This window comes from Coregonus clupeaformis, chromosome 6, assembly GCF_020615455.1.
Source record: "Coregonus clupeaformis isolate EN_2021a chromosome 6, ASM2061545v1, whole genome shotgun sequence".
NCBI lineage: Eukaryota > Metazoa > Chordata > Actinopteri > Salmoniformes > Salmonidae > Coregonus > Coregonus clupeaformis.
In genome coordinates, this window is record NC_059197.1 from 32,082,345 (window position 1) to 32,099,729 (window position 17,385).

Consider the following 17,385-nt stretch of genomic DNA (forward strand, 5'->3'; position numbering starts at 1 on the left):
ACTGGAGGGGTATAGATAGTGGAGGGGTATAGATACTGGAGGGGTATAGATAGTGGAGGGGTATAGATACTGGAGGGGTATAGATACTGGAGGGGTATAGATACTGGAGGGGTATAGATAGTGGAGGGGTATAGATACTGGAGGGGTATAGATAGTGGAGGGGTATAGATAGTGGAGGGGTATAGATAGTGGAGGGGTATAGATAGTGGAGGGGTATAGATACTGGAGGGGTATAGATAGTGGAGGGGAATAGATACTGGAGGGGTATAGATACAGGAGAGGTATAGATACTGGAGGGGTATAGATAGTGGAGAGGTATGGCAGTGTATAGGATTATTCTGGTTGCCATATAGCTGTGGTAGGGTTAAATGAAGGTTAGGTTGCTAAAGTATTCATCCCCCTTGGCGTTTTTCCTATTTTGTTGCATCACAACCTGTAATTTACAGATTTTTATTTGGATTTCATGTAATGGACATACACAAAACAGTCCAAATTGGTGAAGTGAAATGAAAAACATTACGTGTTTCAAAAAATTCTAAAAAAAATCAATAACGGAAAAGTGGTGCATGAATGTGTAATCACCCCCTTTGCTATGAAGCACCTAAATAAGATCTGGTGCAACCAATTACCTTCAGAAGTCACATAATTAGTTAAATAAAGTCCATCTGTGGGCAATCTAAGTGTCACATGATCTCAGTATATATATTTATACACCTGTTCTGAAAGAGTCTGCAACACCACTAAGCAAGGGGCACCACCAAGCAGGTCAGGGACAAAGTTGTGGAGAAGTACAGATCAGTGTTGGGATATACAAAAATATCTGAAACTTTGAACATCCCACGGAGCACCATTAAATTCATTATTAAAAAATGGAAAGAATATGGCACCACAACAAACAAGCCAAGAGAGGGCCGCCCACCAAAACTCACAGACCAGGCAAGGAGGGCATTAATCAGAGAGGCAACAAAGAGACCAAAGATAACCCTGAAGGAGCTGCAAAGCTCCACGGCGGAGATTGGAGTATCTGTCCATAGGACCACTTTAAGCCGTACACTCCACTGAGCTGGGCTTTACAGAAGAGTGGCCAGAAAAAAAGCCATTGCTTAAAGAAAAAAATAAACAAACACGTTTGGTGTTCGCAAAAAGGCATGTGGGAGACTCCCCAAACATATGGAAGAAGGTACTCTGGTCAGATGAACCCATCCAACTTGAAGGAGCTGGAGCAGTTTTGCCTTGAAGAATGGGCAAAAATCCCAGTGGCTAGATGTGCCAAGCTTATAGAAACATACCCCAAGAGACTTGCAGCTGTAATTGCTGCAAAAGGTGGCTCTACAAAGTATTGACTTTGGGGGGGGGTGAATAGTTATGCACGCTCAAGATTTCTGTTTTTTTGTCTTATTTCTTGTTTGTTTCACAAAAGTGGTAGGCATGTTGTGTAAATCAAATGATACAACCCCCCAAAAAATCAATTTTAATTCCAGGTTGTAAGGCAACAAAATAGGAAAAATGCTATGGGGGGTGAATACTTTCGCAAGGCACTGTATGTCAGATTAGGGTTATTTAAAGGGTTAAATTAAGGTTAGGTTGGAGGTCAGATTAGGGTTATATGAAGGTTGTTCTTACGTTGTTGAGCTCTCTCTGGTTGCCGTAGAGGGGGTGGTATTTGCGGTATTTGCCCTGTCTGTATTTGGAGCTGATGAATAGTCGGCGGTCTTCGCTGCAGCTGGTCGGACTCAGCGCTTCGCTGGGAGGGACGTTCGCCGCCCAGAACCCATTCAGACGCTCATTACCTAGCAAAAGGAACACCTGGGGGACAGGTGAGGGGTGTTAGAGAGGGACACCAAAACTGTGTGTGTGTGTGTGTGTGTGTGTGTGTGTGTGTGTGTGTGTGTGTGTGTGTGTGTGTGTGTGTGTGTGTGTGTGTGCAAAGCAGTTGGCTAGGTACTGCTGTGTTTCAGCTGTCGTGCGCAGCCTAGCTGTTTGGAGAAGGAGGTACTTTCTGTACCCTTGAGTGCCATGCATACAGGGACCTTTGAAATGTTTGGATCCTTTTTTTGTTAATTTGATTGGTGGATTCAAATCAAGTATTTTGTGTGTGTGTGTGTGTGTGTGTGTGTGTGTGTGTGTGTGTGTGTGTGTGTGTGTGTGTGTGTGTACCTGTATAAGCTCCTCTGTCCACACCTTCCTGTCCATCTTCAGACTGCGTACCTTAGAGATGCTGGGACCCAGACCCCGGTGCTCTCCTGTAATACACACACACACACAAATACATCATTCTATGACTGCACCACTATAAAGCATTCTGTTTACAACACAAATAAGTCCAACCAAAGGTCAGTGGATCTGAAAGATCTACAACTGTCTGATAATAAACATACACACACACACACCTGCACAGCGTTTGCAGACCACCACACACAGGTTGATGGCAGCCCACTCAGGTTTGGCGGCGCCACAGTCGGCACAGCAACCGTTGCTAGGCTCCGCCCAGATTTGATTAGCCACCTCGCTATTGGACAGAGCCTCTCCAATCGCGTCACGCATCGCTTCTACCCACTGCTCCTTATGTTGTTCCGAATCCGCTAGAAAACTACACACACACACACACACACTTAGAATGGAGACATCCGAGATACTTTTCGGCTGAACATTCGAAAGGTTTAGAGGTCTCTGAACACTGAGAAATGTCCGAACTCACTCACACACCCTCACACTCACACACACACACACACACACAGACAGACAGACAGACAGACAGAGAGAGATGTGGCCGCAGAACAGCGTGACGCTCGTGGTTTAGTCCTTCCTCTTCTCTTTAGCCACACTCTCTCTAACCTTGCTGTTTTGTATTTCTGATTGTGTGTGTGTGTGTGTGTGTGTGTGCTGTGTGTGTGTGTGTGTGTGTGTGTGTGTGTGTGTGTGTGTGTGTGTGTGTGTGTGTGTGTGTGTGTACCTGAAGATGCGGTAGGGTGTGGTCAGATCAAAGCTGCGGCGGTCAGTGTCTTTCACGTTTCCTACGTTCATGTCAATAGACGTGATGCCAATGCCAAGGCGGTAGTCCTGGAAACAGAACACACACATCACACAGCCGACATCCCCCTCTACAACAACCAATCAGACCAGGTCTCGTTAAGATCAGAGCTGGGTTCAAATACATACATATTAAGTATTTGCTATTGAGGCTGCGTTTACACAAGCAGCCTAATACTCCTGATCTGTTTATCCACTGTTTTTTGACCAATCACATCGGATATTTTCACATCTGATGGGTCGAAACACCAATTACTGGAAAATAATATCAGAATTGGGCTGCCTGTCTAAATGCGTCCTTAGATATGTGGCCAAACCAGATACTTTTATTTAAAGTATTTGAAACTATTTTCAAATAACTTCCAATAAATGGGTCGTTCCACCAACTCGGTGCCTTTGGAGAAGTGTAACTTGGTCCAAAAAACACATTGTGATTTCACCTCATTTTAACATTCTGTTCAAATTCATAACAAAACACGTTTTCTCATCTCAAGAGGTTAAATAAAATGTTTTACTATAATAAGTGCCTATTAAGTGCAAAAAAAGTAACAGGGTTGACTGTAACAGGGTTGACTGTAACAGGGTTGACGATTTCTTCTTCAATCAGACATAAATCAGACGTAAGCTTGTCGTGTGCAACAGGGAGTGGCAATTGAATGCTTCACAAAAATAAATTGCTAAAACATTTCTAACCTGTACTCGACCCGCTCAGTTTTCCACCACAAAACACCAGAAAATGGCCAAAAAGAGTAAAACCAGCTCAGCTGCTTTTAAACTATGATTTGACTCTCAGATGTTCAATGTCTCTTTTGAAAACAAAATATTTAAAAAGGAATAGTTAGTTTCACCATATTAAAATGAGAGTTTAGTTCACGTAACAGGGTTCACCTTAAAATGAGTGACAGACGTAAATTAATCACTAATCACATTAAATAAATAATCATCTTCAGAAATGACTTTGTCAAAGCAACAAAAATAACTAGGGCTTTACAACGATGGTGAAACTTGAAAGACATTTTGGGATTAAGTGGGTTAAAATCTTCCTAGAAGTGACACAGGGTTGCCTGAATTTTGGCACTTTACCAAGCCTTTATTCATATAAAAAAATCTAATTTATTGAATTCTCCATATGGACTATATTAAATGGCACTTTATTTAATATAACAGGCTTTTACAATTCAATATTGGTGCACAATTTCTACTTCAAATATCAAAGGGACGCAAAAGGCACTTATTTCGTGGAACGACCCAAATAGCAAAACTATTGTCAAATACTTAATTCCAAATACATTATTTAAAATACCCCTAGGACCAAATACCCCTAGGACCAAACAGCCCTAAGGCCCCCCCCCAAACAGCCCTAAGGCCCACCCCCCAAAGCCCTAAGGCCCACCCCCCAAACAGCCCTAGGGCCCACCCCCCCCCACAGCCTCACCTCCACGTTCTTGTAGAGGAAGACCTTGTCTCCGGAGACGACCGTGTAGAGTTTGGAGCGCAGGCCCCTCAGCTCCAGGTAGCCCTGCTGTTCAGGGGTCAGGGGTGAACCAGGGGTCAGTAAGGAGGGTGGGACCGATGCAGTAATCTCCCTGCTGCCCTCCTGGCGCCCCTTAGTGAAGTTCTGCAGAACTGACACCCACTCATTCCTCTCAGCTGCACACAGAGAAGAAGAGTGATTTAGCATGCAGCAGCGTGGTATGAACAGCTTGACGCTGATGCATTATGGGCAGATTAGTTTCTAGAGCTCTCATCCTCATCCCGGCGGGGTTGATTCGGGCCGGGCGGGTTTCGGCCTTGCTGTGCTGTGTTAAGTGGTTCCACGGCTCTCTCTCTCTCTCTCAGCAGCAGCAGCAGCTGCAGACACTATAGCGGTGCCAGGATTCCAACATTGGCTGGGCCAGAGATATTTGTGGCTATGATGAAAGTATTTTTTTTTCTGATGAGTGAAATGTTTCAAATTGTGATAAGAATAGGCTGGATGATCCACCAGACAGCGACAGAATGAGGAGAAGCCCATGTTCTAACGGTATCTGTTAACGCCGATGCGTCCTTACAAAATACACCCTGTGACTGCCCTGCTAATGTGCCTTGCTGGACCTTGTAAATTATCGAAAGTGGACCCATAACTGATCCAAATGTTTTACTAATCAAACATGCGTTGAAAAACACAGGGCTTTTAAGCGATTATTCAAATGGATGTTTGGCAGAAAATCTAGTTTATTTTATTATTCAAGGGTGCCTTTGTTATTTCATTTCAAAATAAAATGCTTGACTGTATTTAAAGGCATGAATGACTCGCATGCTGTGTAATTAGCCTACATGAATGACTGATTGAATGATTATATTTAAGTTACGTTAAGACAGATAAAACAGGACGCACTCTTACAGCTTGTTGGTGGATAGATTATATAAGGCTACTTTAGCCTATACGTGAGTCAAGAGAAAAATAATACACTTGATTTAGGCTACATTATTGCTAAATATTTCTTATCAGTGATAGATGAGCTATACCACCTCCACTTATTTGCCCAGCCAGAGATCAATTAACCAAATATACAGACAGAGATTCAGTGAAAGAAAATCACATTGATTGATACAGTCACAGGCTACTATGCGAATGAAGAGAAAAATCCACTTGTTAAGCTACTGTACATAACATGCTAGCAAAGTGTTCTGATCAGCTAATATATGAGCAAACTAGAATAAATATGATCATTAGCACTCACCTCAACTTAGCTAACATTTCCCCAGCCTACATGCTGTCAAATATCCAAACGTAGATTCAGTGAAAGCAAAGAATCGGACATTGATTGATTTATGAAGACGAGTCTCCCACGCTTGTCTCAATCAAAACGGTGCTGAAATGATCATCTAGCTTTAATTATTATAAGGATTGATATGACTTTGGGAGTTTCAGTAAGCAGACATGTGATACATAGCCTACTATATTCCAATATTTTCGTAATTGATCATAACTAAGGTGAGTTTTCATGTTTCCTCTCTCCTCGCTTTCCTAAGACAAGGGCTGCCACCCGCCTCTTCCGCATTGTTCTCAACACCAGTTTAAATCAATATGTGACCCGTTTCAGGAAACTAGGCGTATGTCGCAAGTCACGACTTCACAGGAGAGACATTTGAACGTTGTTGGGTTTCTTTTCATCAAAATGCGTTTTTTGGGGGGCAGAAATGCCTCCTGGAACATGTGAACTTTCATGTGCCTTAATAACAAACTTGTATGCCATCTGTAAATACGAATACAATTGGTACGAATAAAGTGTACTGTTAGCTACAGTTGAAGTCGGAAGTTTACATACACCTTAGCCAAATACATTTAAACTCAGTTTTTCAAAATTCCTGACATTTAATCTTTGTAAAAATTCCCTGTCTTAGGTCAGTTAGGATCACCACTTTATTTTAAGAACGTGAAATGTCAGAATAATAGTGGAGAGAATTATTTCTTTCAGATTTTATTTATTTCATCACATTCCCAGTGGGTCAGAAGTTTACATACACTCAATTAGTATTTGGTAGCATTGCCTTTAAATTGTTTAACTTGGGTCAAACGTTTCAGGTAGCCTTCCACAAGCTTCCCACAATAAGTTGAGTGAATTTTGGCCCATTCCTCCTGACAGAACTGGTGTAACTGAGTCAGGTTTGTATGCCTCCTTGCTCGCACACGCTTTTTCAGTTCTGCCCACAAATATTCTATAGGATTGAGATCAGGGCTTTGTGATGGCCACTCCAATACCTTGACTTTGTTGTCCTTAAGCCATTGTGGCACAACTTTGGAAGTATGCTTAGGGTCATTGTCCACTTGGAAGACCCATATGCGACCAAGCTTTAACTTCCTGACTGATGTCTTGAGATGTTGCTTCAATATATCCACATAATTTTCCTTCCTCATGATGCCATCTATTTTGTGAAGTACACCAGTCCCTCCTGCAGCAAAGCACCCCCACAGCATGATGCTGCCACCCCTGTGCTTCACGGTTGGGATGGTGTTCTTCGGCTTGCAAGCTCCCCCTTTTTCCTCCAAACATAACGATGGTCATTATGGGCAAACAGTTCTATTTTGTTTCATCGGACCAGAGGACATTTCTCCAAAAAGTACAATCCTTGCTGAGCGGCCTTTCAGGTTATGTCGATATAGGACTTGTTTTACTGTGGATATAGATACTTTTGTACCCGTTTCCTCCAGCATCTTCACAAGGTCCTTTGCTGTTGTTCTGGGATTGATTTGCACTTTTCACACCAAAGTACGTTCATCTCTAGGAGACAGAACGCGTCTCCTTCCTGAGCAGTATGACGGCTGCGTGGTCCCATGGTGTTTATACTTGCGTACTATTGTTTGTACAGATGAACGTGGTACTTTCAGGCGTTTGGAAATTGCTCCCAAGGATGAACCAGACTTGTGTAGGTCTACAATATTTTGTTCTTGGCCGATTTCTTTGGATTTTCCCATGATGTCAAGCAAAGAGGCACTGAGTTTGAAGGTAGGCCTTAAAATACATCCACAGGTACACCTCCAATTAATAATAAACTCAAATGATGTCAATTAGCCTATCAGAAGCTTCTAAAGCCATGACATCATTTTCTGGAATTTTCCAAGCTGTTTAAAGGCACCGTCAACTTAGTGTATGTAAACTTCTGACCCACTGGAATTGTGATAAAGTGAATTATAAGTGAAATAATCTGTCTGTAAACAATTGTGGAAAGATTACTTGTGTCATGCACAAAGTAGATGTCCTAACCGACTTGCCAAAACTATAGTTTGTTAACAAGAAATTTGTGGAGTGGTTGAAAAACAAGTTTAATGACTCCAACCTAAGTGTATGTAAACTTCTGACTTCAACTGTAGCTAGCTAACGTTAGCTGGCTGGCTCCCTAGCTAATGTTACGTGTATGACATTATTATTCGTATCCCAGATCTGTTTGCTTTGCTAGTTAGAGCCTAATGTTAGCTAGCTAACATTGAACCTGGTTGGTTAGCTCCCAGCAGATTCATGCAGGGTAGTAACGATGTGATTTGGCACTATGTTCATTGTTGTTTAATTAGCTAACGTTAGCAGCTAGGTTCATTGTTTACCTAGCTAGCTACATGTCTTAAGCTAAAGTGTACAACACCCGTTGAATATGGCCGGTGTCAGTAAACGTCGGCAAGAAAGCTTAATGAAATTGTTGCCAGCAGAGCTGGTTAGGCTGTTTTCATGTTATCCAGAGCTAAACAAATCATCCGTCAGAGCATCAAGTGTGCGCTCTGAACGCTCCGAGAGCAAAATGAGATGGGTGGGGCTAAAGCTTAAGAGGGTGTGAACGATGCTGAATGGGTGTAGACAAAGAAGAGCTCTCCAGTAGGTGTACCAAAACATTCAAAGGCCATTTTCTCAAAAGTGAGTTTACAAGTTTATCAACTTTCAAAGCAGAATTTCTTTCCCATTGTTCCTAAAAAATGCAGTGTATGATATACCATTTTGTAGCTCTTAGTCTCTTCTTTTATCCAATGTAAAAAAAACAGCATTTCAAATGTTGCTACATAAGACCGAATCCAGGTAGTGAGTCACATATACTGTTTTCTCGAAATCGGGGTTCGGGCTAATTACATTTCTGTGATATCGGATCAGGCTGTAATTTTCAGGCCAGGTGAGAACTCTAACTGTTTGTCATCTGTTACACAACCACCACAGGGCTATATAAAGACAGACACACAGCAAAGGATGTACACACACACACACACACACACACACACACACACTCACAGTCGCTCTCGGCTCTGAAGAGAAAGGTCCGGTTGGTTGTGACCACCTCAAACTTCTGCTCCCCCACGTTGGTCACTCCCGTAATGGCAGCTGTTGGTATGATCCTCTTAGAGTACACTTCCTGCAACACAACACACCATGACTCATAGGACCGCTCTCACAGACACACTCACACACACACACAATCAATAGAGAAACCACATCTCTAAGAAATACTAATGGGGGACATCATGACCTAGTTAATGTATAGACTAACAGGACAGTGTAGATGGCCAACTGAACTCATAGTTACTGCACCTTGTCGTTGTCAAAGTATCTCAGGTAGTCAACATCCAGCTTCACCCATCTCCTCTGATAGTACAGGGACCTGCACACACATACACACAGTTAGGGGGGTCGTATACTGGATGTGTGTGTGTGTGTGTGTGTGTGTGTTACGTACCCCTGGGGTGGGTTCTTATCCAGCCAGCCCATCTTTAGAACAGGGCAGGGTTCTGGGGAGGGGCCATCTCTAGGGGGCGGGGCTAGGACCCTGCCTGTGACCGGCAGGTAGACACTCTCCTGGAGCGTACTCAGACCATAGTCCTGCCACGAGCTATTTCTGAGAGTAGGAGACAATGAGAGAGCGAGAGCGAGAGCGAGAGCGAGAGCGAGAGCGAGAGAGCGAGAGAGAGAGGGGGGCGAGAAAGAGAGAGAGTGAGAGAAACAGAGAGAGAGAGAGGAGAGAGAGAGGAGAGAGAGAAAGAGAGTGGGGAGAGGGGGGTGAGAAAGAGAGAGAGAGAGAGAGAGAGAGTGGGGAGAGAGAGAGAGAGAGAGAGAGGGGGAGAGAGAGGGAGAGAGCGAGAAAGAGGGGGGAGAGAAAGAGAGGGGGAGAGAGAGGAGAGAAAGAGAGAGAGAGAGGAGAGAGAAAGAGAGAGAGAGAGAGATAAGTGTTATTCCCTCTCTACCTCTCGCTACAGGAACAATGATGTCACCAGAGGTCAGGGGTCAGGGGAGACTAACCGGATGCTGATTGGCTCGTTGTCATCGTCCAATAGTTCATCGTCACTGCAGAGAGAGCTGTACCGCCCCTTCCCCGACCCCGGCACTGGCAGGAACACATCCTATTGGACAACACAGCAACACAATAACATTAAAGCAGTCTAGACACATACTCAGAGTACACACACACTTTCTTACCCTGTCTGCCATGTTCACACGCTGGGGCTTGGGGTAGACTTGGTCTGGTTCCTGATAGTCATCTGAACTGTCACCAGAATCTGACCCTGAGAGAGAGGGGGGGGGGAGAGATAGAGAGAGAGAGAGAGAGAGAGAGAGAGAGAGAGAGAGAGAGAGAGAGAGAGAGAGAGAGAGAGAGAGAGAGAGAGAGAGAGAGAGAGAGAGAGAGAGAGAGAGAGAGAGAGAGAGAGAGAGAGAGAGAGAGAGAGAGAGAGAGACAGAAATAAATAAAAAGTGAGAGTTCGGCGGTAACTTCCGAGCTAACACAGTACAGTAGAGGACAGGTTTAGCAGCATTAGTGGTTACAGTATCTGCTGTCTAACAACAAGACAACAGTTTTATCAGTCTATTGCTCTCACTCCTAGTAGACAAAGTCAGAAACAACTTCCACATGTCACCATAACTTTACCTAGTTCTTTTTTTATATTAAGATAGGTCAAATTGCAGTATTTGGTATTTATTAGGATTCCCATTAGCCGCTGCAAAAGCATCAGCTACTCTTCCTGGGGTCCACATGAAACATGACAGAATACATAGTATATAACATTATTAGTCAAGGACTGAAATACATACATTTAAAACGTCATACATAGCCTACATATCAGTACATACACACAATATCTAGGTCTAATACATAGTACAGTACAAATTACAATACAATATATATAAAATGGCTGTGTCTCGTCCCGTTTGTGCAGTAAGGTGTTCTTTCATCTGTTTTTTGAAACTGGTTTTATTGCTAGCTTGAGTTACCTGGGGTGGCAGAGAGTTCCATGTAGTCATGGCTCTATTTAATACTGTGCGTATCCCAGCCTCTGTTCTGGACCTGAGGACTGTGAAGGTTGCATGTCTTGTGTTGTACTGATGAGTGTCTGAACTGCGTGCCAACTGCTTGAACAGACAGTTCGGTACCTTTAACACATCCACACCTCGCACAAAGACCAATAGTGATGCAGTCAATCTCTCCTCAACTTTGAGCCAGGAGAGACTGACATGCATGTTACTGACACTTTCCCTCCGTGTAACATCTAAGTGCGACACGTGCTGCTTTGTTCTGGACCAACTGCAATTTACCTATGTCCTTTTTTTGCCACACATGACCACACAGCTGGACAGTAGTCCAGGTGCGACCAAACTAGGGCCTGTAGGACCTGTCTGGTCGACTGAGACGTCAAGAAGGCAGAGCAACGCCCTATCATGGACAGACCTCTTCCCATTTTAGCATCCATTGAGTCTATATGTTTTGACCATGAAAGCTTGCTATCTAGGGTTACACCCAGCAGTTTAGTCTCCTCAACTTGATCAATAGCCACATTATTAAATAATAGATTTAAAACGAGGTTTAGCGTTGTGAGTGATTTGTCCCAAACATTTTGATTTTAGTTTTTGAGATATTTAGCACCAGCCTATTGCTAGTTCCCCATTCTAAAACTGACTGGAGCTCTATGTTAAGGGTCTCAGTTCTTTATTTTACTGTTGCAGCCGACGTGTATACTGTTGAGTCGTCAGCCTACATAGACACACAGGCTTTATTCAAGGTCAGTGGAAGGTCATTTGTAAAAACAGAAAACAATAATGGCCCTAGCCGGCTGCCCTGCGATACACCACACTCAACTGAATTTGCATGAGAGAGGCTTCCATTAACGAAAACCCTCTGTGTTCTATTAGATAGGTGTTCTGGATTTGCACCGTCTGCCTTATCATGTATTGAGAGGTACCTATGTTTTTTCAGCAATAAGTTATGATCAATGACATCAAAAGTTAAAACAGAGTGACAGAGAGAGAGAGAGAGACATCCCAACATCAGCTGACCACTTTATTAACGACATAGCAATAGAAAAACATGTAGAAGAGAGGGGGAGGAGTTAGTAGATTGTAGGGGTAGGGTTAGGGGTGAAGAGGGGGAGGAGTTAGTAGATTGTAGGGGTAGGGTTAGGGGTGAAGAGGGGGAGGAGTTAGTAGATTGGCCGAGTGGCGCAGTGGTCTAAGGCACTGCATCGCAGTGCTAGCTGTGCCACTAGAGATCCTGGTTCGAATCCAGGCTCTGTCGTAGCCGGCCGCGACCGGGAGACCCATGGGGCGGCGCATAATTGGCCCTGCGTCGTCCAGGGTAGGGGAGGGAATGGCCGGCAGGGATGTAGCTCAGTTGGTAGGGCTCAGTTGGTAGGGCATGGTGTTTGCAACGCCAGGGTTGTGGGTTCAATTCCCACGGGGGGCCAGTATGAAAAATACAAAAATAATCTATGCACTCACTAACTGTAAGTCGCTCTGGATAAGAGCGTCTGCTAAATGACTAAAATGTAAATGTAATTGTAGGGTTAAGGGTTAAGGGTTGGTGGAGGAGAGTAGATTGTAGGGTTAAGGGTTAGTGGTTAGGGGTGAAGAGGTTGAGGAGTTAGTAGATTGTAGGGGTAGCGGTGAAGAGGGGGAGGAGTTAGTAGATTGTAGGGTTAGGGGTGACGAGGGGGAGGAGTTAGTAGATTGTAGGGTTAGCGGTGAAGAGGGGGAGGAGTTAGTCGATTGTAGGGTTAGCGGTGAAGAGGGGGAGGAGTTAGTAGATTGTAGGGTTAGCGGTGAAGAGGGGGAGGAGTTAGTAGATTGTAGGGTTAGCAGTGAAGAGGTGGGTTAAATCAGGGAGGTGAAGTTAGGGAGTTAGGGTCGGGGTTAAGGATGGATGGGATGGGGTTTAGTATACTCACTGATTTCAGGCGGTGGCTGGGGGACTCTTCTCATGGGCAGAGCAGGCTGCGTGTCGACTTGTGTGTTGGGTACCCTGGTCCGAGGCGGGGGGTTTGGAGTTTGGTCCGTGTGCGGCTCATCGACTGGAGCATCCCTGGAGAGCGGGATGACAGAGGAAGGGAGAGAGGGAGGGTCCAATGTTACCGTTGTCACCAGGGGCTGGTAGAAGACATGAAACATCCATGAGAAACGATCAATCCTCTATTCCTCTCCAGTCTCTCCTCCTCTTCTTCTCTCTCCCCACTTCAGTCTCTCTATCATAGACTGACATATTCATCCATGAGAGAAAGGAATGCTGAAGTCCTGCAATGTACACATCTCTCTCTGCTCTCCATCTTCAGCCAACCTAACCCGAACTCTAACCATAACCAGCAGCCCTAACAGAACCCTGGTGTAGAACTCTGCCGTTTGAAAAGGGGTTGAAACCTAACTGACATTAATACAGTTCTGCTGCTAAGTGCGCTCTCCCTCTCTCGCCCTCAGTCTGGTCAGGCTTACATCTCAACCATAGCATGTCCAAGCCTGCCTCTGGGAGTCCAGTGAGAGACATGCTATCACTTTAAAAACATGGTATAGCTCTACATTACACACACACACACACACACACACTAAAGATCAGTGTTCCAGTTTGTGACTGAGCTATGGTTGGAATCTCACTGAGGCTTGGAAGGGCAACTGGTTACCATAGCAGGCCAGACCTTGTGACACCCCTCACACTCCCCAAAATGATTCACTCCCTTGCCTGGCCCACCGCTACGCCACGCCCACGGACGTTTCTTCTCTGCAATGAGTCTGGATCTGAGTACCTCCCCGACAATTTCCAGAATGTAAATGCATTCCAGACCACCTGATTGGTCCCAGAAACCGATGGGTTGGGCCAGAGCCAGAACACACATGGGTAAAGCAGCGTTTGGAAAATGTGTCATTGGCTTTGATACTCTGATTGGTTAGAGATGATCCAATCGCTGATGACTTTGGTTTTGTACAACACCCCTCATTTTGACGTCACCACAAACAACTTCAATGTTTCAGACTGAAGTAGGTAGCAAATGATAGAGCAGTGGAAAAATTCAGTTTGAGACGTCAGGTAAGTCTATCGCCATCCATCTCTACACCACATACAAATAAAACCACCACATTGCAGAATATTACATAAATAACAGTCTACAAATGTATCACCAGTCTTAATATAAGACCGTGAGGTGAAATCATTTCAGCAATAGCTACACATACACAGGCCTGGATAGTATTGTGCAATAACTGACCTGTTCCCCTTTTCTCTTCTCTTCCTCCTACCCCCCCCAGTCACACAGAGACAGAACAAGAACTCGTCCTGCTACCCCCAGTTACACAGAGACATAACAAGAACTCTTCCTGCTACCCCCCCACCCCCTCAGTCACACAGAGACAGAACAAGAACTCGTCCTGCTACCCCCCCCAGTCACACAGAGACAGAACAAGAACTCTTCCTGCTACCCCCGTTACACAGAGACATAACAAGAACTCGTCCTGCTACCCCCCCACCCCTCAGTCACACAGAGACAGAACAAGAACTCGTCCTGCTACCCCCCCTCAGTCACACAGAGACAGAACAAGAACTCGTCCTGCTACCCCCCTCAGTCACACAGAGACAGAACAAGAACTCTTCCTGCTACCCCCCCCCTCAGTCACACAGAGACAGAACAAGAACTCGTCCTGCTACCCCCGTTACACAGAGACATAACAAGAACTCGTCCTGCTACCCCCCCGTTACACAGAGACAGAACAAGAACTCGTCCCTGCTACCCCCGTTACACAGAGACAGAACAAGAACTCGTCCTGCTACCCCCCGTTACACAGAGACATAACAAGAACTCGTCCTGCTACCCCCCCCGTTACACAGAGACAGAACAAGAACTCGTCCTGCTACCCCCCCTGTTACACAGAGACAGAACAAGAACTCGTCCTGCTCCCCCCCACCCCCTCAGTCACACAGAGACAGAACAAGAACTCGTCCTGCTACCCCCCCCACCCCCTGTCACACAGAGACAGAACAAGAACTCGTCCTGCTACCCCCCACCCCCTCAGTCACACAGAGACAGAACAAGAACTTGTCCTGCTACCCCCCCCACCCCCCCCTCAGTCACACAGAGACAGAACAAGAACTCTTCCTGCTTCCTACTACCCGCCGGAAGGGGAACTAAATATAACCTCTTTGTATCCATTCAGAAGACGTCGTTAAGCTTCATAAACAATGACCCCTTCCGTCCTCGCCTACACCTGTAGACTGCATCTCAGAGTAGGATAGCTGATCTAGGTTCAGTTTTGGGCTTTTAGGGACACAATTAACAAGATTATACGGACAGATCCCGGATCAGCACTCCTGCTCTGAGATGTTTTGTGGATACGGGCCCTGGTATTGCACACTAGGCTCTGCTCTGCCATGCTCTGTCCCTGGCGAGAGAGGTCTCTCTGGATAATGTCTCTGCCAAACAGCTCTGGAAGCCTCAGTCTCAGTAGGGGGTGCTATTGTGTCTCTCTGGCCCCAAAGGGACCTCATCCTCATGACAACAGCCACTATGACAACCGCCCAAATTAAAGTTTCCCCCAGTGAAAACGTCCATCTTGTGTGCGGGCAGTGTGTTTTTAATAGCACGCATCCCACCCACTGGCTAACAGGGGTGATAATGTGATGGTGTGCCATTCAGTGTGTGTGTGTGTGTATGAGAGAGAGAGTGAGTAAGTGAGTGAGTGAGTGAGTGAATGAATTTAAATGTATAACTTTTTGAAACAACTCCAGCTAGGACTGTGGCAGTCATGACATTTTGTCAGCTGGTGATTGTCAAGCAAATAACTGCCAGTCTCACGGTAATTGACCGTAATTAACATAAACACATTTAGCATCTCCTGGCTTCCACGCATAGCCTACAAGCCACTGATGCAGACCTTTGGAACATCTACAGTCTAATAAATCCATGTAATATAGCCTGCACCATCACAATAAATCCATTATTTATTTTAGACAGGTCTAAAGAAACATAATATGACGGAAATGTAGTCCATTTCAGAAGAAAATAATAGCATACTCTGAGTTGTCCTTATGTTAGGTCCTGATCTGGCTATGCCATATGGCTGTGGGCTACACTAGTTCATTTAGCAGACAAGATTTGCTTAGAATTCCGTGTCATTATTTTATAGTATGAAGAATACAATTGAACAAAGCTGAATAAAATAGAAAGGCTATTTTCTCCAAAAGATTTGAAGGAGGGCACACATACGGCTATTCTGTGTTGAGCCGTTAACAAAGAAACAGGTACTCCTATATGCTTAATTTAGAGTTATTTATGTAACTAGTTGTGATACAAATGTTGGGCTATATGCTTTGATTTTTAATACATTCTAAGGCTGCATGATGCGACTCTAATGATGAAAAAAGTTGTTTGAAAGGCATAAGCTCTGCAGGCTGTACACACTTCATCAGTCTCTCATTCACAATTTGACAAGCACTTGATAATGCCTCGGATTTCCCAGCTTGCATCCCCTTTGTGCCGCCTAAAAAAATCCATGCCTTTGGTGAAAATTATCTTAGCAAAACTTGAAACTCACGTCCTGCGTATGTATGCCAGTTAGGCTCTACACCAGTTTAAAGTGTGCTTCATTTTAAGAAGTGATTTGGCCACTTTAGATGTGATACAAACCTTATCAAAACACATAGGCCTATGGGCTAGGCTACATGAGGTGTGCGACTATGATTTGAAAAAGAAAGCATGAGCTGTTTCTTGCCTTAAGCTGGGCATCAAGTGAAAATACATCATTCACATGTGATAATACATCATTCACAAGAGATAGGCTAATAGTGTCACCCATCAGACTATTCTTAATCTTGTCTTTACAAATACTAAATAATATCATGCATTATCATGCACCTGTATCGAAACAGGGGCAGCGGAAAAAAATACATGTCATCTATGCACTTAAATAGCGAATGAAGGACGCTTTTCCCGTGGTTCATTTTCATGCCAGCCAGGTAGGCTATACTTAATATTAGGAAAGTTGAGAAATAAATACAGTAGGCCTAGCCTACAGAAAGCTGATGGGATCCTCCTCTTTTTAATAGAGGCCATCACTCTATTTTCTCATGCAATTGCACAGCCTATAGAAACGTTGTGCAACATGAGCTAATGGGCTCTCATTAAGTGATTGATTAGACTGTCGATGACATTTCCACTGATGTCAGAGTGATGAGAGGGACAATAGAGTGCTGAGTACCCGGCAGTTAGCAAGTTTGGTAGACTACTAATGACCATCAGCAGCATCAGAGCTTGGAGAAGCCTAATTACCGTGACTAAACAGGCACGGGGAATTTGACTGCCGGTGTGGCGGTAATACAGTCACCGTAACAGCCCTAACTCCAGCCAACTCATTCACAACTGTGAAACCACCCCAGCAAGTCTGTGGGAAATACATAATTGACTCATTGCCCAACTGTGGAATTACAGAGGGAGAAGAGATAGTCAAAAATATATTAGCATCACACAGTGACTTCCACTTCCCTTCCTGGATCAGTCCTTATAATAAGTAAATCGCTGGGTCAAAGTCACTAACAGAAAACTGCAACAGTAGCAACTTCTAACTGCTGATGGCACAGAAGAACAGAAATACACTC

At 44.5% G+C, this 17,385-nt stretch overlaps 1 protein-coding gene across 3 annotated transcripts in view; it reads right to left on the reverse strand.

Annotated features, from left to right (window-relative positions):
- LOC121567824 (arf-GAP with Rho-GAP domain, ANK repeat and PH domain-containing protein 1) overlaps positions 1–17,385 on the reverse strand; it is a 60,383-nt gene that overhangs the window by 40,114 nt on the left and 2,884 nt on the right. For all 3 annotated transcript variants that reach the window (XM_041878139.2, XM_041878137.2, XM_041878140.2), the window contains exons 2-12: positions 12,701–12,834; positions 9,963–10,048; positions 9,786–9,886; positions 9,226–9,384; positions 9,081–9,150; positions 8,784–8,904; positions 4,466–4,680; positions 2,954–3,060; positions 2,391–2,590; positions 2,158–2,243; positions 1,624–1,806 (exon numbers count right to left, since the gene is read on the reverse strand). In XM_041878139.2, coding sequence (XP_041734073.2) covers positions 1,624–1,806; positions 2,158–2,243; positions 2,391–2,590; positions 2,954–3,060; positions 4,466–4,680; positions 8,784–8,904; positions 9,081–9,150; positions 9,226–9,384; positions 9,786–9,886; positions 9,963–10,048; positions 12,701–12,734 — 1,362 coding nt within the window. In that variant the 5' untranslated portion in view covers positions 12,735–12,834. The remainder of the gene's footprint in view (positions 1–1,623; positions 1,807–2,157; positions 2,244–2,390; positions 2,591–2,953; positions 3,061–4,465; positions 4,681–8,783; positions 8,905–9,080; positions 9,151–9,225; positions 9,385–9,785; positions 9,887–9,962; positions 10,049–12,700; positions 12,835–17,385) is intronic.